Source organism: Larus michahellis, chromosome 18 (genome assembly GCF_964199755.1).
Source record: "Larus michahellis chromosome 18, bLarMic1.1, whole genome shotgun sequence".
Classification (NCBI taxonomy): Eukaryota; Metazoa; Chordata; class Aves; order Charadriiformes; family Laridae; genus Larus; species Larus michahellis.
This window is the reverse complement of record NC_133913.1, coordinates 8,642,951-8,664,064: the sequence shown is the minus strand read 5'-3', so window position 1 is coordinate 8,664,064 and position 21,114 is coordinate 8,642,951. Positions and strand designations below refer to the sequence as shown.

The 21,114-nt window shown below is 41.5% G+C and overlaps 1 protein-coding gene across 1 annotated transcript; it reads left to right on the top strand.

The window, feature by feature from the left end:
- Positions 1–8,511: 8,511 nt before the first annotated feature.
- Positions 8,512–11,576, top strand: LOC141732721 (olfactory receptor 6F1-like). The gene is made up of 2 exons (XM_074562032.1): positions 8,512–9,427; positions 11,318–11,576. The coding sequence occupies exons 1-2, from the start codon at positions 8,512–8,514 to the stop codon at positions 11,335–11,337; spliced, it is 936 nt and encodes a 311-aa protein (XP_074418133.1). The 3' UTR covers positions 11,338–11,576.
- The last annotated feature ends 9,538 nt before the right edge of the window (positions 11,577–21,114 follow it).

The following is a 21,114-nucleotide window of genomic DNA, read 5'->3' as shown; positions in this document are numbered from 1 at the left end:
TTTGATTTTGGCCAGGAGTAATTTGTTCATCTGTGCAGGCCTCGTGGCATTTTTGCCTGACTTTTTATTGTTGGTATGGACTGCTCTTGAGCTTGGAGGATGTGATCCTTGAATATGATCCAGCTTTCTTGTACTCCACTTCCCTCCTGTGTAACTCTTCCAAGTAGATCTTTGAAGAGATCAAATTCTGAAATCCAAAGTTACAAGCTTGCTTTTCACACTCCTCTCTACCTTCAGAATCCTGAAGTCCACCATCTCATGGTCATTGCAGCCAAGACTGCTTTTGATCTTCACATCCCTAATGATCCCCTTGGTGATGATGAGGTACCGCAGAGCATCTCTCCTCATTGAATCCTCAATTACTTGGAGGAGAAACTTATCATCAATGCACTTCAGGAAAGTCCTGCATTGCTTATGTCCTGCTATGTTGTCCCTCAGTGTCATTGAAGTTCCCCATGAGAATGAGGGCCTGTGAACGTTAGGCTGTTCCTATGTGTCTTGTCATCCACTAGTTCTTCCTGGTTGGGTGGCCTATAGCAGACATCCAGTATAAGGTCACCTTTGCCTCTCCTCTCTTTAGTCCTAAACCATAAACTCTCTGTTGACTCCTCTTCTGTCCCCAGGCAGAGCTCCATACATTCCAGCTGCTCTCTCACATAAAGGGGAACTCCTTCTCCTTGTCTTCCCTTCCTGTCCTCCCTGTAACAGTGCCAATGAAAGTGACAAAAAAGTCCATTGCTTCCTCCAAAACCTTCCCCAAGTACTAATTACTCACATGAGGACCTCATTAACAAACTGAAAGCTGGCCCTTGCTCATCCAGAATTTTCTAACTTCTTGCAATAACATTTATGAAATGGAAAACTGTCAGTCAAGAGAAACATCAACATCATAGATTCATCTGGCTCACGCTTCAAATACAGAACATTGGGGAAATGTGAACGAGAATGTGGAAACAAAAAGAATTTCAGACAGTTGCCTCACATCTTCCTTTCAGATTTAAAATGTTGCATAAGCAAATTTTCTAGAGGTACTCAGATTCATTGCCCTTCTTTGTGGTTGAGGCACTTTTGCAGTAGGGGAACAGTGTGCATATGAACGGGAAGCTGAAATATTTACATTCATAGCATTCGCAGCCATAGAAACCTTGGTGTCTGGAAACCTTGGTCTCTTCTCAAAATGGTCAAGCCACTCTCCATGCTATTTAAAAAGTCATGGCACTAGGTGAAGTCCCTGGTGACTGGAAAAAGGGAAACATCGCACCCATTTTTAAAAAAGGTAGAAAGGAGGACCGTGGGAACTATTGCTCTATCAGTCTCACCTCTGTGCCTGGGAAGATCATGGAACAGATCCTCCTAGAAGCTATGCTAAGGCACATGGAGGACAGGGAGGTGATTCGAGACAGCCAGCATGGCTTCACCAGGGGCAAGTCCTGTCTGACCAACCTGGTGGCTTTCTACAATGGAGGGACTGCATCAGTGGACAAGGGAAGAGCTACAGATACCATCTCTCTGGACTTCTGCAAGGCCTTTGACACAGTCCCCCACAACATCCTTCTCTCTGAGTTGGAAAGATATGGATTTGATGGGTGGACTGTTTGGTGGATAAGGAACTGGCTGGATGGTCGCATCCAGAGGGTGGTGGTCAATGGCTCGATGTCCAGATGGAGAGGGGTGACAAGTGGTGTCCCTCAGGGATCCGTATTGGGACTGGTGCTATTCAGTATCTTCATCAATGATTTAGACAGTGGGATCAAGTGCACCCTCAGCAAGTCTGCAGATGACACCAAGCTGAGTTGTATGGTTGACAGGCCAGAGGGAAAGGATGTCATCCAGAGATACCTGGACAGGCTTGAGAGGTGGGCCTGAGCAAACCTCATGAACTTCAACAAGGCCAAGTGCAAGGTCCTACACTTGGGTCGGGACAATTCTGGTTATCAATACCGGCTGGGGGATGGCGTGATAGGGAGCAGCAATGAGGAGAAGGACTTGGGGGTACTGGTGGATGAAAAGCTGGACATGAGCCAGCAATGTGTGCTTGGCAGCCCAGAGGGCAAATCGCATCCTGGGCTTCATCAAAAGAAGCATGGCCAGCAGATCCAGAGAGGTGATTCTCCCCCTCTACTCTGCTCTGGTGAGACTCCACCTGGAGTACTGTGTCCAGCTCTGGAGTCCTCAGCACAAGAAGGACATGGACCTGTTGGAACAGGTCCAGCAGAGGGCCACGAAGATGATCAAAAGGCTGGAGCACCTATGTTGTGAGAAAGCTGGGGTTGTTCAGCCTGGAGAAGAGAAGGCTCCAGGAGACCTTGTAGTGGCCTTCCAGTACCTGAAGGGGGCCTACAGGAAAGCTGAGGAGGGGCTGTTGGCAAGGGCATGTAGCGATAGGACGAGGGGCAATGGCTTTAAACTAGAGCAGGGTGGGTTTAGATTAGACATTAGGAAGAAGTTCTTTACAGTGAGGGTGGTGAGACACTGGCCCAGGTTGCCCAGAGAGGTGGTGGAGGCCCCATCCCTGGACACATTCAAGGCCAGGCTTGATGAGGCTCTGAGCAACCTGATCTAGTTGAAGATGTCCCTGCTTAGTGCAGGGGGGTTGGACTAGATGACCTTTAAATGTACCTTCCAACCCAACACATTCTATGATTCTGTGATACAATCCAAGTCATCAACTCTCTTTCTTTTCCCTTCTCCGAAAAGAGTCCATTTCTCCCCATAATGGTAGAACAGGATTCTAAAAATAGTCATCACAAGAGTAGCCATATATATGCACATATCTAGAATTAGGGTCATGAACTCATTTTTGGCATCTTAAAGTCAACTTCTGCTTCCTCCCCTCCACACCCTCCATATGTGGTTTGTGTTGGTTTTTTTTACTCCCCACTAAAGGACAAAATTCAAAGGTTAGCATATGTGGCTGAGACACAGCCTTCCCTGAGGTGATGACAATGCCGTGGAGCACATAATGTCTCCAAGGATCTCAGATTCAGGCTGCTGCAAGTTGCTCTGGGTGACAAAGGGACCCAGGACCTTTAAATATGTTAGTAGAAGGCAGCATGAATCAGTAGAAGCTATTTCCTCCCCTTTAGTTTAGGCACCCAACTCACAAAAAAAAAAAAAAAAGAAAAAAAAGGACCTTTGACATGTGTCAGTTCCAGCTTTGCTTATTTTGAAATACATTAATACTCTCAAAAGCTGAAAAGATTAAAAAGGTAAATAAGCAGCACTTTCTTCTTTTTCTTCTTACCCACTGCTGTGACCTTAATAGAATTCTTTCCATTTCAACTGATTTTTACATCTTTCGTGTACACAAAGCTGTAGGAATGTAGCGGGTCATAAAAATGTCTTTCTCATCCTCTCCTCTCCTCCATGTTGTTTTCCATCTAGCCAGATTTGGCTCCATATAATTCTTGAGATATTAACAATTAAAAAAAAAGATGTAAGGCATAACTCGAATTCTGCAGACATTCTTGGATAGGATAATAATTGAATAAAAGAGAGTGGTGGTGATGACCAGCATTTACTGCTATTATCTTGTGTGACTGCCTCTATGCATTTGAATTATGTAGATTGCTTTGCTATGATTTTGTTTTTTATATATCGATGTCTTCAACTTACTGTACTGACAATGTTCTTAATGATTATTTATTTGAAGGGTAACTCACATGTAGCAGCTTTGAAAAATAAGTATGAGTTTACATTTCAGAGGTCTTTAACTGTCACTGTTATGATTTTTTAATTTTCATAACAAATACAATAAGAAAGGCCCTGCATAGCAAAAGGCAGGTATGATCTCTCAGCAATTCATATAATTCTAATAATAATTCCTATATGTAACATTTCTAAATTAACATAGTTTGTCATTTATGGATGATAACTACAGCTTTTATTTAAATATGGAAAAATAATTATGATTCAGTAATAGAACTTACGAAGTTTGAAATAGACACCTGAGTAACAAGCGGGATATCTGTGATGATAGTCCCTCACAAACTAATCTATTAATACTCTGTATTTGTTCATTCTCACATTCCACCAGCAGACTGATGGTAATGAACTCAGCACTGAAGGAACATACAGCTTTGACAGAGGAGGGACTGACAAGGTAAGATTTTTTACTTGACAAATGCTCCTTATCTAAACTGCCTCATGCTTTTCAGAATGCCAGAGTGTGCAACAGCCAAACAGGGTCATTATGGTTTCTTCAAGGCAACTCTATCAAAGGCTGTTCTGTGCATTGCTGTCTATGGTTTAAAAAAACAAAACCAAACCACAACTTACTATCTGGCGTTTTCCCATTACAACTTTTCTCAGCAATATAACCCAGAAAGAACAAAAATGCCATTTATGCAACAAAACCTAGGTGTTACTTTATATGAGATGCTTGGTAAGGAGTTTGCAGTTATCTGCGGTTCTGCAAAATGAAATAAATTTTAAAAGCATCTCTTCTTGTTTGTTACCAAATTGCAAGTGTTAATTAAATCAAAGATTCATTGAAAATTTCCTTCAAAACTGCAGCCAATTACGTTTTATTTTTTATTAAATATATTTTCTTTCTGAAAAATACCAGACAAACTCCAAGATTTGGATATCATTAAATCTTCCTATTTATTTCATTTGATATTTGGAACAATAAAAGAAGGGGAAAAGGTAGAAGAATAAGAAAACAGTTTGTTTGCTAATTGTTTTCTTTCTAGCTCTTAGGAAGGTTTTTTTTTTCCAGATTGATGTATGTGAATTTGGATTATGGAGTCATCTTTGGACGTTAGATTTAAATAAACATAACTTTTCAGCTAATTTTCCTTCAAAAATAGTTAAATTTTTAAATGGAATTTTTTGACTAAAGAGTTATGTATGCATTTGACAGTATTTGGGCGTACTTTGTATTTGAGTTTCATGGTTCTTGAATACAAAACGGTTTAAAGCTTTAGTTACCTGAAATAAGGATCATGTTGACTAAAACATTGATAACTTTGTTAGCATCTTATTTTTTAATCTGATGCTAAAATGGGAGGGCTTGGGGGGTTATCATCTGGGTTTTTTCTTCTTTTTTTTTTCCCATGAGGGAAAAGCTTTGTGTCTAAATTGTTAGAAGAAATGTATTTTTGGCACAGAGAAATATAAATTCCCAACCACAGGAAACCTCTGGTCAATATCTATCAAGTACTCCCTTGAGTCAGAACAAGTGTGTGTTACCTGTTGAATATTTTGTTTTCCCCGACAGTCTCAAAAACAAAACCTCTCAAAGATTTTGCTAGGTGTCATTATCAGCACAAAGAGAATACTCTTCTGAATATATTTACCTGCTCTCAGGTAAAATAAATAAAAAAAAAGAATAAATATATGAATCTTCACCAGGTAAATTTACTCATGGCTGCATTTCATAACAAATTTTCTATTTCTCACTTCTTTCAATTGCTTTCGGACAATGTTTGACCCCTGAAACTACTCTTACCCTAACAGCTAAGACTCTTCTTTTATTATGCAGCTCCATTTTGCCCACAAGCAATTTTCATATTTTTTTCTAAACATTAATGGAGTAGGGGAGAGTTCAGCTTCATTTCTCTGCAAGAGGTGGAGTTCTATATATCAACTTTATTTTTTCCTTTCTTTTTCTAGTTTTTCTTATGCTTTTCTACAGAAAGCAAGCATGATCAACAACAGTTTCACCTTCCTAGGAACAGTGAGAAATACAGTGAAGGTGCATTCACCTTGTAGCCCACAGCCATCCCCACCCATTTTCCCCAGATCACCATCTTCCTGGTTCTTATGCCAAAGCCATAGCCCTTCAGAGCCAATTAGTTTCATGGGTGATGACATCTTCGTCACAGAAGATAAAGCTTAACCTTGTCCATGAAGCTCATTTGTCCTCAGCTACTCAGTTAAGTCAGATAGGTAATGCCAGGAGATCACCTGAGGTTCAAAGACTTTGAAGTGGACAGTGCTGGCTTCAGCTATCATTTTGAGATCCTTGTTTTGTTTGCATCTGCATCTGATAACAAGCTTTGTCTATTAAAGTTTCAAGTTCAGAGGGTTGCTTTTCCTTGAATTGTGAGGTCTCTTCCTACATACCCTTGAGACTTTGCTACCAACAGCTGTAGAAGACAATTAAGTTCTTAATAAATCGCATATGGTGGTGGAGCCACAAAGTTCAGGCGGGCACAGGTAATACGTGAGCATCACTGCAAACTGGTTTTTCCATATTGTCTGGAGGAGCACAGCATCGCTAGTGTGGGGGAAGCAAATACATCAGGTCAGGCTGTTTGTCAGCACAGTCCAGTGTATATTTATGGCATTCACAGATACATCTAATGCACCATTTGATCTCACTGTCAGAATCACTCATTCAAGGATCCTGGCCCTGTCCCCAACATCTTCCCATATTTGAGGCCTCTGAACGTAGGTCTTGAAGAAAAGACGTATGGTCCAATCTCCTCATGACAACAATTTGCCGGTCCAACCAGGGCCTGATCTCTGGAAAGTGTTATTTTCGTGTGAACCGAGCACAACAGAAATAGAAGGCATTTGTCTTTCTCAGGGAAGGTCTAAGGCAGGACTGAGTAACACACAGGACTGAGATACTCTTTTGAAGAACTTCCAGTACCGTCAAGCTTCCCTGACGCAGAGAGATTTCACTCGGACTCTCAGCCAAGTATATTTACCCCTCTGGGTTCTAAGCCGGGTTTTTATCAATCTAGGTGTGAGCTGAGTACCTAAACTCCACTCAGATTTGGCAGAGGTCTGCTGAATGTTGCCAGTGAAGCTTAGGCAGAAATTCATTTCATCCTAGTGTACATTTTCCAGTAACTGTAACGAAAAGCCCCCTCATTTCCACTTACAGCAGTAAAGTTTGTAGGGCCTTGACACCTGATTCAGGCAGCTACTTTAGAAGATAACTGATATCAGGAACGTACTATGGTCAGTGGAAAGAAATTGTCATTTTTAGAAGGTGATTCATCCATTCATAAAAGCGAATACCCCCCCAACTCAATTGCATTATCTTACAATGTTTTGTGTTACTTCAGATAAATTAAGCAAAGGACAAAGTTAAGATGGATTTGTGTCCCAGTTGAAAGTGTTCTAAAGACAATTTTGCTTTTGTGAAAGATATTCTCCTATTTTAATAATTACATACTTTCAAAATTTTCAAGTTTTAATTAGAAAATTAAAACAGGAAATAAAACATTTTCACTGAAAAATTTCAAAAAAATTAATAGTTGTGTTTTGATACATAGTTATTATTCTGCTGTTCATCTTTGCTGTTTCTGACTGCTCCTCTGTTCAGTTTTTAAATTTTGAATGTTTTCCTTAGATTTTTTTTCCTAAAAGTTTTACAATGTTACGTTAAATATAAAAATTAACCCATGTGAATAGCAAAGGGGACTGATTACAGTTAGGTGTCTAAGTCTAAGCTTGATATATGGGTTTCATTTGTATCCAAAGGAAGATCTGGATGTCCCAGGTTTCCCATCTTTGTATAAGATACATAGAGAGGAAATTTCATATTACAAACCCTATGGAAATGTTTTGTTCTATTGCCATGTATCTCTTCTTTATTCGCTAGCTGTAGAAATTACGTATATACATAAAAGTATATATACACTCCCTAAACTTCCGCGGTAGCAATCTAGTTTATTTTTTTTATAATTCTTTCTTGTCATGTTGATGCTGCTTTTTTCTGTTGTCTGCTTCTCCTGTCTTCTCCCTATTCTCTGTTACTTTGGCCTTGACAAAATAATCGGTGCTATGCAGTGGTTATACTTCTCTCTTTTTCCTTAAGGCTGTTGTGTTTCTCCTGTATCCCCAGTCTCTCTAAAGCTCCTTTTTTGCTTATGGCTCTTCAAGAAGTGACTGTTTCCCATAACTGACAAAATAGCCAATACTGCTTAGCAGAGAGGTAGATATTAAATCTTTCATATTGATGAAGTTATCTCAGAGGTAGTCAGGAACAGACATTTCTCCTTATTGTGTAAGGAGACACTTTTGAAAGACACATATCTCAAGAGTGATCCCTGGCCCTTGAGCAATGTAACACTCTAAATTTGCATGTCTTTCTATTGCGCCTGGTAGGAGTGCCTATGGTAGTTTTGAGGCTGCAATGCCAGTTGAAATACTGTTGGAAAAGTTTTTTATGTTAAAGGAAGTAATCCCACTACAGCATCATCCCTGAAGCCAACAGTGATCGATCCCTGGAGTGAAATATTCTTCATTTTCTCCTTAGAGGGAATTTACTCAACCAAAGGCAGTCAATGTACTTGAAATATGAACAGGGGATAAGGAACAATGACTGAACTAAGACACTGTAGATGTATCTTAGGTGTATAAAAGAGTGTTGTCCAGTCCTAGTATTGTCAATGGGAAAATGTGGGTTACCCTTCAGACTGATTCAGAAACTGGATGGCCAACTGTGACAGGTGGTAAAAATTACCTCTCCCTTTCTATTTGTTCTTCCCTTCAGATCGTACTGAATATCATTCCTTCACTGTATCTCCACTTCCTTGTCTCATCTAGGACATGGTTTCTGACAACAGGACTTTGGTAACTGAATTCATCATCCTAGGATTTCCCAATGCCAGGGAAGTCGAGCTGCTTCTCTTTGCTGCCTTCTTTCTGATGTATGTACTGACCTTCACAGAGAATGTGGCCATCATCTTGGTCATTGGCATGGACTACCGCCTTCATACTCCAATGTATTTTTTTATCACCAATCTCTCCTTCTTAGACATTGGCTACACTACTGTGACAGTACCTAAGATGCTGGCTAACATTGCTATTCAGTCACAGACCATCTCTGTCACTGGCTGCTTCACACAGTTGTACATCTTCTTCTTCCTTGGCTCAGCTGAATGCTTCCTACTGACTACCATGGCCTATGATCGCTACCTGGCCATTTGCAATCCATTGCATTACACTACCATTATGGATTGCAGAGCTTGTTTATGGCTTGCTCTGGGGTGTTGGTTGGGTGGTTTCCTTGCACCTGCCCTTCCCACTGCCTTCCTCTTCCGCCTGCCTTTCTGTGGTTCCAACATCATCAACCACTTCTTCTGTGACTCACCACCTTTGCTGGAGCTCTCGTGCCAAGGTGTCTTTGAAATTGAAGTCATCAACTTTGTGGTGGGCACGACAGTACTAATGAGCTCCTTTATCCTCACCATGATCTCCTACATATTCATTTTGGCCACCATCTTGCACATACCCACAGCTGAAGGACGCAGCAAAGCTTTCTCTACCTGTGCCTCCCATCTGACCATTGTCACCATCTTCTATGGGACCACCATGTTCATGTACATTCGCACCAAGACCATCCAGACTTTTGATTTTAACAAGATTGTCTCTGTCTTTTACTCTGTGGTTACCCCAGTTCTGAACCCTGTCATCTATAGCCTAAGGAACAATGACATCAAGCAAGGCATGAGAAAAGTAATTCTGAAGCAAAAGGACACTTCATTCATGTAAGATTGGCTTGAGGAGTAGTATGTGAAACTAGCTACTTTGAAAACCATTTTTTTCTCCACATGAGTGAGGAACCAAACATCCTGTATATGAAGTTTCATCAGAGGAATTTGAATTCAAAATTTCATTTCAGCTTCTTCGCTCTTCAGAGAAGATATTAATCTCATCTCTTTTTAGTCATCTAGAAGTTAGTTGTCTACATCTAAGCTAGTCATCCAGGCTCCCACAGTGAAGATGAACCAGCACCTTGAAAGAGTAACTTACCACACCTTTAGATTAGTGTCACTAATCTCTTCTCATAAGGGTTACCTCTGCAGCCTCCCTGCTACCAAAACCTTGATGTGTAAATCCAATTCAGTAGCTTTTTACAGCAGTACCATATATTTATGCGTGAACACATCAACTTTTCTAGTGATAGCTATACTCCTGCAATTATAGTTAAAAGTTTATGTAGAAAAATAAATAAGAAACTCTCAAGAATGGATATAAAGCAATCAGAAATAGTAACAACAAGTCACTAAAAGCCAGCTCCCTTTATGGTTAATGAAGAAAGAGAGCCAGTCCTACAATACAGTTAATCTCATCCTAAGATAGATCATCACATTTGATGAGAATGGTGGTGTCCTAGAACTACTTATTTCTCTGCACAGACTCTAAGTGGAGAATTGATGAAGCTCTAGTGGAGATGTCTCAAGCTTTGTGGTTTTGTGGTAGCTACACACGTCTTCCAGTAAACTGTGGGGTAGATGTGAAAGTCAGTTTAAGAATCCATATATGTTGCCTGCCTGCTAAGTCACAATTTCCAAAACTTCCAATGGGATTTGCATTCTTCATTTACATTATAATGCAGAAACCATGGAAACTACCTGCATAGCTATAAATATCTTAGAAGATGGTCATCTCAAGATAGGGAAGGATATCCTATTTATAACTTTTCCAGTTTCTGATCTATGTGTATAGTTTTCTTTTAACATTTAACGGCAATTTGCAGACAACTCCAGAGAGCACTTCATCCCTTGCTTTGATTGACATTCAAAATGGGTAGGAGGAGTCATTGTTTAGAGGTGTTTATTTTTCTCTACATCCTTCAAATTAGGTCATTAAATCTGAGTTCTTGGTAATCTGCTTCAAGTGATTTGCATCCCCCTTTTGCAGAAGACTGAGGGAAAAAAGGGGATTGTGATATTTTGTTTGAAATTTTCCATTAGTTACATGCTCATTGTGCCTGAAATTTGGTGCTTTCTCCCTAAAAGCCTTTGATAATATTTTGACAAAAGCCCACATCTCTGTAATGTTTCATAAATTCTTTCTGTCATGCCCCCTTCAGATTCCACCTTCTCCAACCCCAAATCATGTCAGTGAATTAAGTATAGACATCTCTTCTTGGGCTTTTCTTAGGCTAAGGGGTCAATGGCTATCTTCTTCCTGGAAAACTTAAGGGCAGCAACCAAATCAGTAGGTTTTGCTGACATCCTCTTTTTACAGTGGGGATTTGGACACCGTTTCCAGCTGAAATGCATACCAAGATCATTGAGACCTTTTAGAAACACCTCAGGTATCACAAATTCAGTAGAATAATGTCTGCTATGGAAAGCACTTCTCTCTCCCAGCCTCTTCCACAATACCTCAGTAAAAGAGGTATTGCTCATCAGGAAGGTAGCGATCAACAGAAAAGGTCAGGATGCGTAAGGTGTCCAGTTCCCCCACAGACCACATATACCAGAACAGCACCAGGGATTAACTGAAGCATTTATTGAAGTGATATTGCTGGATTGCTCTGTAGGTTGTGGACCTGCAGATTAATGGGATTTTTTTTTTTTTTTAATTAACAGAATTCACCAAATCAGCGGGATGTCATTACCTAAATCTCTTAGATTCCCTTGAAAATCCTAGAAGTGCTTTCAGAGTAATTTTTATTGCAAACAAACCAGTAATAAAAGCAGTGGGCTGAAGTTTGATGCCGCTGAATCCAGTCAGCGGTTTTGGCTTCTGTAATTTGAGAGTTCAATGGAAATAAGGAGAGCTAGAGTCCTCCCTCTGTGCAGCCTTGATTTCCATAAATGACTTTTGATTTGGGGGTTATGCTGTGTGGAGTTTCTTCCCCACCATATTGAGACACTTAAAATCAGAAGTCACTTTTGAAACTTCTGGGGGTGAAGGTATTCAAAATCCCATTATTTATCAATAACAGTATATCTTTAATGGAATTTTCAATTTGGTGTCTGAATAAAAGGATAAAAATAATTGTTATTATTTTCTTGCTATTGTGTTATAAATTATATTGTACTTTGCATTTTCAATGTTTCAATGAAACTTTAATGATGATGATAAAACAATAATAATCGTAATCCTAAAAAGTTTTGTCTAGTCTGGAAGTAATTTCAATATTTTATCTAATAATTCAGAAACTCTTCTGCTTCACACTTTGCTCTATTTCAGTTAAAAAAGAAAAAAGAAACCTGCACAATTCATCCTATCTCCACATATACACAAAAGCTGATCAAATGATTCACACTCCTAGAGTAGTTTTTTTGTGCGTGGACTACAGTATGACTCCAGAGGACTAGTAGAAACCAAACAGTTTAAACTGTGTCTGTCTACAGTTGGGTGTAATTATTGGGGAATTTTCATGATGCAGCTGCCCAAAGGTGGCCCCTGAGCTTGGGCTCCTGAGTGCTCCCATTCCAGGATGGCTGCAAGAGAGTGCTGAGGCTTTCTTATCTCATCACAAAGGGAAACTTCCCTCCCTTACAGGGAACCTTACAGTTTAACCCCTTCTGGGGCTGGGCCTTCTTGCCCTCCATAGCAGATCATTCCTTGGTGACAAATTACTGATTTTGACTCTATGAATTTGAAAATTATGACATAAGTAAGAAGGAGTTTAGCTTGAATAAAATTCCAATCAAGCAAAAAATTCTGTGTGTCCAGACAGTATTACAGTATTTTTTATAAACCACACATGTATTTCTCAAAACAACTAAAATACATTATGCTGGTCCCAGTGGAGAAAAAGAAGTATGACTTTTTCTGCCTAATTCTCCATACAATTATTTATCTGACCATTTGCTTACCTTCTCTGAATAGAAGAATCCACTGTTTCGCAAAACACATTGCCAACCACTGAGACAGAGGGAGAGGAACAGTGCTTCTGGTTTGGTAGATACCTTTTTAGGTCAGAACAGAAGAAAAAGAGAAGCACGGTTATGCCTGAGAAGGCAATGAAGCACTGACAAGCGCAACAGTGGACTGTCCAACAAAGTCAGGGACAACAGGAATGAAAAATATGGCAAGGAAAAAACCCACTAGGGTAAAAAAAAGGAGAGAGTGTTTACCCTCACTAACATCCTCTTACCTGGATGAAGATGACAATATCGGAAATAAGCAACATGGAAAATATCACAATGAGGTGCAGTCCGCCATAGAGACCATCAGCATTTCAAGGGTGTATGTCAGTGCAGACCAGTTTGATGACTTGTGGGAAGTCACAAAAGAAATTATCCAGCAAATTGGGACCACAAAACGCAAAGGGAAGAAGCAGCCCGATCCGTACAACAGTGATACAATCCTCCTAGTTACAGTCCTACTACCAGCCACACACACTCCTTGGCTCATCATAGCACAGTATGTCAAGGGCGCATAGATGACCACATATCAGCCAGCAGACATCACGAAAAGCACAAAGACTTGAGCACCACCCAACAAATGGAAGAAGAACATTTCAAGTATACAGTCACTGAATGAGATAATCTTGCGTTGGAAAAGAAGACCTGACAACAACACAGGAGTACTGATGAATGAGTGAGTGACTGATAACTATGAAAACCATATTTGCTAGAAAGAAGTACTTAGGGCTATGGAGCCAACGGTTTTTGATTACTGTGATGATGATGGTTGCATTTGCCATACATATTTCTACATAGATGATGAAGAAGAAAATGTAAAGCAATTGCTGAATACCAACTTTTTGAGTGAATTCCAGGAGAACAAATTCAGTCATAGTGATTGTGATATTCTGGTCCTCCATTACTTCAGTTCTAAATGCACACATAGAGTTAATAGCATTCAAAACAGGCTGAAAAATGCCACATGGACTGACTAGGCAGAAGTTGTCTCCAGCACCATGATGTCTTCTGACTTAAACGTGAAAAATTATATGTGCTGCCTCTGTAATCTGGTAAAGACAGTGCAGGTAGGAATTTTCTAATTATAGTTACCTAAGCAAAAAATTCAGTTTCTGAACTAGTTATCTAAGCCCATTAAAGGTTAATTGAGAGTTATATTTCTTTATGGTTATCAGTCATAGGGATATGCTTCCCTCTAAAGTATCATTTTGTTCACTGAACAGATATCTAAGGGTATCTACCACTTACATCTATCTTTAAAGTAAGTCAAAGTAGATGAATTCCACTTCAGGTTCACACTTAGATAAAGTGTCTACAGGGAACAGAAGCTTTTAGGTTGAAGCAGAGTGGAGAAGGGTTAAGGCATGTACTTCCTACTGTCTCAATTCCAATCCATTTGATCTACATTTGCAGGCACCTGAGAAAGGTTTTGAATTGTCCTTTATAACAGGAACAATGCTGCTTATTGCAGAAAGCAATCCAATGACCTTATAATCTCTTCCTTTGGAAGGCATTATCTCACTCACTGCCTAATGAGGAGAGAGAGAGATAGAAAGAGAGAGAGATGACCTCCTAAGTGATGATGAGTTTGTTTGAACTTGAAGTGGAAGATATAAAAATAAAATGTCTGTCTCAGCTAGTCAGGATGATACACCCATTCTACTTCCTTGGGACATTTCAGATGCACTGGTGTACCCAAGACATTGATACAGGACTGGGAAATGTGTTGCAGAATGCATAGATGACAGGTGCCCCTGAAATAGCAACTCAAATAGCACAAGGCACTTGTATATGGGCAGCTGAACTCTGATCGGAGATTCTTCTGGAAAGCAATTATTTCCTCCTAGTCTAGATGCCACAAATCTCAGTTTAATCTCATCCTAGAAGTGCCTATATCTAAGGAGAGAAAAGCAAGTTTAGGATGACTAGCTCAAATGGAGATGCCTGGACTATGGACACCCTGGGTTACACGAATTGAATCCAGCTCTGACATTTACTTTAGACACTTAGCTTGGGAAGGAGTGAACTACCCTCTGCAGATTCCTGTGTCTCTATGCTATCCAAGAAGCCCACAAAGCTACCTCAGACCTTGAAGCCCAACATTTTGATATAGATGTAAAAATGTGAAATAAATATGTCCTTACCTGCCTAAATTAATTATGTTTGTCAAAGCCGCTGTCTGTAAGCCACTGAGGATGTAGTTGAGAAGTACCACCTTGGGAATGCTGAAGAAAAACATGACCAATTCCAAAAGAAGCAGCAGCTGGGAACTCACCTCTTAGCTATAAAATCATACACTGTGGTACTGAGCTCAGTCTGGTTCTTGAACATGCCAAGCTTCCTTGGGCCTATTGCCTTTTGTGGGTTCTGTCCCCTAATGAATAATTGAAAACATTGTATGGAGTTTTGTATCTGTTATTCATACATTACTGAACTGCATTTTTTTTTTATCCAGATAAGTAAAGAAAATGAAATAAACAGATGTTTCTAGGAACACAGTAAGGACACAGAAGGGTCATAAGAACTTTGGACCATCCTCCAAAAACACTTCCAGACTTCCTGGGTTGTGTTTCAAGCAATATGCCTGAGACTTTTACACTAGGTAAAAGAGTTGGAGAATGACGGTTTAGGTCTATATGATTATGGTGGGATTCATATTGCCTACCTTTACACAGAGTAAGCATATCCATCTGGTTTAGTTCTTTGGACTCCCTTCACTGGGTTTCTCCTCCAGTAAGGACTCAGGACTCCTCAGCTATGCTAGTATATTAAACAGTGACAATGAGCTCTCCTGTACTCCACTACCTGTACAAGTACATGATCAGAACTCTCCTGTCAAGCTTTGTCTCTAACAAGCAGCACTGTCCCAGACTAATCTTGGGCATTGTTCAGGAGTTAACACAGGCCAGGGATAAGTCCCAAAAGGCATTAATACTCTAGTTAGAAACTACACTACTTTCTACTTAGAAAGGACTTGGGGTGCTGGTGGATGAGAAGCTCAACATGAGCCAGCAATGAGTGCTTGCACCCCAGAAAGCCAACCGCATCCTGGGCTGCATCAAAAGAAGCGTGGACAGCAGACCGAGGGAGGTGATTCTGCCCCTCTACTCTGCTCCAGTGAGACCCCACCTGCAGTACTGCGTCCAGCTCTGGAGTCCTCAGCACAAGAAGGACATGGACCTGTTGGAATGGGTCCAGCGGAGGGCCACGAAGATGATCAGAGGCCTGGAGAACCTCTGCTGTGAGAATAAGCTGAGAGAGTTGGGGGTGTTCAGCCTGGAGAAGAGAAGGCTCTTGAGAGACCTTATAGCAGCCTTCCAGTACCTGAAGGGGGCCTACAGGAAGGATGGGGAGGGACTCTTTATTATTACACTATGACAGGACACAGGGTAACGATTTCAGACTGAAAGGGGGTAGATTTAGGTTAGATATTAGGAAGAAATTCTTTACTGTGAGGGTAGTGAGGCACTGGAACAGGTTGCCCAGGGAAGTTGTGGATGCTCCGTCCCTGGAGGTGTTCAAGACCAGGCTGGATGAGGCTTTGAGCAGCCTGGTCTGGTGGGAGGTGACCCTGCCCAGGGCAGGGGGGTTGGAACTAGATGATCTTTAAGGTCCCTTCCAACCCGAACCATTCTGCGATTCTATGATTTTATGATACACAGTTTAGTTATATGGATCTGAACAGACCATGCCAGCTGGCCTTAGCTGGGGAACACTTCTGGGGACTACTTAGTTTATCACTATATACATAGCTCTAGTTCAAATCATCCTGGAATAGAAAGAATCCCTGCAAAGTCCCATTCATCGCTTTCATCACTGTCTTGTTTTTATTCTTTTTTAAATTAAAACCGTGAATCCCACTATTTAGAGAAGGAAGTCAGTCTCTTGGTAGTTGAAAAGCTGTCTCTTCAGCAGCTCATCCTCTCTTCTTGTTCATTTACACAGTGTGTCTGATGGGTGCCATGCTGACTCTCCTGATGAATAACAAATTCAGATCCCACATACCTGTAAGCAGAGAGATTTAGGGTGTATTTCATCCCTAAATTTAGAATACTAAACACATACATAAGCCTGAGTTAGTTGTCTGATTGCCTTATGGTAGAGGAAAGGTATGAAGAAAGCATTTCATCTAACCTGAGTCATTTCCATTGGAATGATATGGATCAGTTTTTAGAAGTGTTTCTTCTATACTTTGAACATCTCAGAAATACAGGCATATTTTGTTTTGTCCACCAAAGCTGGGATTATCTGAGGGAGTCGCTTTCATCTCTTTTAGTAGTCAATGTAGAAAAACAGACACTTACAGAAGAAAAGCTGGAGTGTCCTACTTTCAATGTTAACTTTAGGGTGGAGTGAATCACATCTATTGCTCTCCAGTGACTGTGTATGGGCGACAGGGGACCAATCCAGGTGTATGCATTTCCTTTATAGTTATCCAAATTTTGTGAGATCAGTTGTGCTGTGGACATCTCGGAAAGGTTTCATCAGCCCAGACTGAGCATCCATGTTTGTCACTGACCACCAAGCCTTTCCAAAGTTACATGAGATTGCTTCAATTGCTTCTCATTACATTTAAGCCTCAGTCTAGGCATGGGAAAGATGAGGATGGTAGACAGGGATGCATTTTGGTCATGGAAAAGAATGGTTTAAAGACCCTGTCTCAAGACGCTACAGGGATCCTTGTGTCTTCTGCAGAGATCTTTAAAGAAATTTAAGGTCCCAACTATGCTGTATTTGAGCAGCTCAGAAAATAAAGAAATCTTCACGAAGTTAATATTCTGGAGTCCCCTCCGCTTCCTAGGCTTCCCATTGGAAGCCTTGCAACTGAAATATATGAAAGGTCACTGCTGTAGCAATAAAATAAAATGTACTGCTTTGTATGTTAACAAGGATAATTATCTGGGGTAGGAAGGTATGTCTGAAGTTGAGCCATGACTCTTGTACTGACCCACCAGAGTGACCACATGTGATTCAACTGATACAAGATAGGAGATATGAACAATACAACTAGATTATTGCACTAACAGAATCACAGAATAGTTGAAGTTTGGAGGCACCTCTGGAGATGGTCTAGTCCAACCTCCATGCTCAAAGCAGGGTCAGTTAGGACAGGTCCAGCTGGGTTTTGAATAACTGCAAAGGTAGAAACTCTCTGGTCGACCTGCTCCAGTGTCTCCTACTAAAAACCAAAACCAAAAAAAAAAAAAACCCACCAAGTTTTTCATATGTTCAGATGGAGCCTCCTGTGTTTCAGTTCGTGCTTATTGCCTCTTTTCCTGTCAGCAGGCTGTTAGGCCAAAAAAGCATCCCACACCCAGAGCAAAGCTGCAGTAGAGGACTGAGGGATGGAGGAGAGCAATGAGGCTCAGTATGAAAGTACGCTGCTCCCTTCAGCTTCTGTCACTACACTCAAAAGGGATGAAAGCATCAGATTGCACAGGCAGAGGCACATGGCATGGAAGATGAATCCCTCTCCTGCAATCACCTGCCCGGCCTTGACAACTTCCCTCACAACCAGGTGGGTTTTGCACGGATTTTGCACAGTAGCAAAAAGCCATAACTTTCTTCTCAGTAGCAGCCCGCAGACGCAAGGAAGGGGAGACACCTGTGTCCTGACTTTTTTCCAGGATAAGAGTGACTTTGATGCTGTTTTTTTGCCCCCCTCAGGCTTGAACACATTGGGGGATATTTTTGTTTGCTAAGACTGTATATTACTTTTTGTTCACTGGTTGTAAATCCATTTTATGTGTTTTATACACGAGGGATACTCATGTATATATTCTTCGTTTTCTTTGCCACTTTTAAAACTGGTTTTACCTGGTACATGAGGCTGCATTTCTTTAGTAAATAGCAATTGACCAATGGTGGTTCAAGCAAGGCCAATGCTAAAAAACAAGCCAGGTAATAATCACTGAGTCACTCTCCAAGCAGAATAAGACAAGTCCCGAGGCCTGCAGTGCTAACCCACTGAAGTTTCTTCAACTGTGCTGCTGTGCCAACCACTCCCCACATCAGGGCTTGCAGTATAATTGTGGTCTGCACAAAACTAGCTTGTCTGCCTGCAGGCAGGACCAATTAACTCTACATTGGAAATACTTATTTATGGATAATGAAGAACTGGCGTTTGGTTTCACACCACAGTAAATCCAGAGGCTCCTCTGACAAGAAGTGACCAGGAATGGATTTCTCCTCTTGTGTAAATTTTTCTGCTCTCTTTCTCCTCTTGTGTAAATACAGACTCATACTCGGATCATAAGGGGTTTGGAAACAGGCTCATTTCCAGCCCCAAGGGTGTCCCCAGCACAGCTGTCCTGGGGCAAGTGGAGGGGGTAGCCACAAGCGCTGAACATCACCACTCAATGGCATACATTTTAGGTACTATTTACCGAGCAGGATGGCAGTAGCAGGTGGATACTGAATTTTATTCATACAAACACATGTCTGTGCAGAGCATAGAATCATAGAATAGACTTACAGAATTGTCTAGGTTGAAAGAGATCTTTCAGACCATCGAGCCCAACCATTAACCCAGCACTGTTACCACTAACCCATGTCCCTAAGCACCATATCTGCCTGTCTTTTAAATACCTCCAGGGATGGTGACTCAACTGCTTCCCTGGGCAGCCTGTTCCAATGCTTGACAATCCTTTCAGTGAAGAAATTTTTCCTAATATCCATCCTAAACCTTCCCTGGCACAACCTGAGGCCATTTCCTCTTGTTCTATTTCCTGTTACATGGGAGAAGAGATGGACCCCCCTTGCTACAGGTTACTTGCAGGGAGTTGTAGAGAGGGATAAGGTCTCTCCTCAGCCTCCTTTTCTCCAGGCTGAACACCCCCAGCTCCCTCAGCCGCTCCTCACAAGACTTGTGCTCCAGACCCCTCACCAGCTCCGTTGCCCTTCTCTGGACACGCTCCAGCCCCTCAATGTCTTTCTTGTGGTGAGTGGCCCAAAACTGAACACAGTATTCGAGATGCAGCCTCTCCAATGCTGAGTACAGGGGGACAATCACTTCCCCAGTCCTGCTGGCCACACTGTTCCTGATACAAGCCAGGATGTTGTTGGCCTTGCATGTCATTGGCATGCACCACACAGGTCCAAGCTCCCTGTCCAAAGGTGCTGGTTTTAGCTGGGATAGAGTTAATTTTCATCACAGTAGCTAGTACGGGGCAACGTTTTGGATCTTTGCTGAAAACAGTGTTGATAATACAGGGATGTTTTCATTATTGTTGAGCGGAGCTTACCCAAAATCAACTTCTCACACCACCCCACCAGTGAATGGGCTGGGGGAGCACAAGAAGTTTGGAAGGGACACAGTTGACCCCAGCTGACCAAAGGGATATTGCATACCATGTGATGTCACGGTCAGCAGTAAAACTAGCGGGAAGGTTGGTGGGGGGGCTACTGCTCAGGGACTGGCTGGGAATCGGTAAGTTGGTGGTGAGCAATTGTTTTCACTTCTATCACTTGACTTTTGGGGGGGGTTATTTCTCTCTCTTCCTTATTTTCTTTTAATTATAATTTATTATTATTATTTCAATTGTTAAACTGTTCTCATCTCAGCCTGGGAGTTTTCTCACTTTTACCCTTCCCATTCTTTCCCCCCATCCAGCTGGGGGGGAGGCAAGCACTGTGTTGTGCTAAGTTGTAATGTGGGGTCCTATTTTGGTGTCCAATGTGGGGCTTGAACCCACAATGCTGAAATTAAGAGTCTCATGCTCTGCTGACTGAGCTACCTGGGGAACGGGACAGAAGCTCCACCTGTTAGAGGTGTCCACGTCTCACTGCTGGACTGGCCTTTACGTGTGGAAGTTCCACTGTGAGGACAGCCCTGGGCACAGTGCTGAGTGTAGGTGGGTGTATTCAGCAGGTTATTGTTTTCACTATTTAACACCTTCTAACAGAGACATTCAACATAAGCTCAGCTCAACTGCTGAGAGTTTCTTCATATCCAAAGCTGTTGTTACCTGGGTTATTGTTGCAGTCTGGTCTCCCTCTCAAAGTGTGCCACAGAGGTGTAAAATTGTGAGGAGTTCATCTGTGCTTCCTTTTTCTTTTCTGCTCACCCAGACCATTGCAGCATGTTAGGTGCAGCCCAGAGCTTTCAGGTAACCCTGTCCTGTAGCACAGGTCTGTGTTTGGCTTGTCTACCTGGCACTTAACAGAATCAAGAGCAAGAGTTGGGCACAGGTATCCTTGGCCTCACTTGGTCCTGTTGAACTTTACCTCATGAATTTCAACAAGACCAAATGAAAGGTCCTACACCCAGGTTGGGGCAATCTCCAGTATCAATACAGGGGATGAATGGGTTGAGAGCAGCCCTGCGGAGAAGGACTTGGGGATACTGGTGGATGAAAAATCGAGCCAGCAATGTGCACTTACAGTCCAGAAAGTCAGTCACATCCTGGGCTGCATCAAAAGAAGCATGGCCAGCAGATTGAGAGAGGTGATTTTGCCCATCTACTATGCTCTTGTAAGACCCCACCTACAGTACTGCATCCAGCTCTGAAACCCACATTACAAGAAAGATATGGACCTG

Bases quoted from the DNA above. Each gene is read 5' to 3' on its own strand.
- LOC141732721 (XM_074562032.1), top strand. From the start codon at position 8,512: ATGGTTTCTGACAACAGGACTTTGGTAACTGAATTCATCATCCTAGGA. The intron at 9,428-11,317 runs TGAAGCAAAAGG...TGTCATTACCTA, and splicing joins AGGCATGAGAAAAGTAATTC to AATCTCTTAGATTCCCTTGA.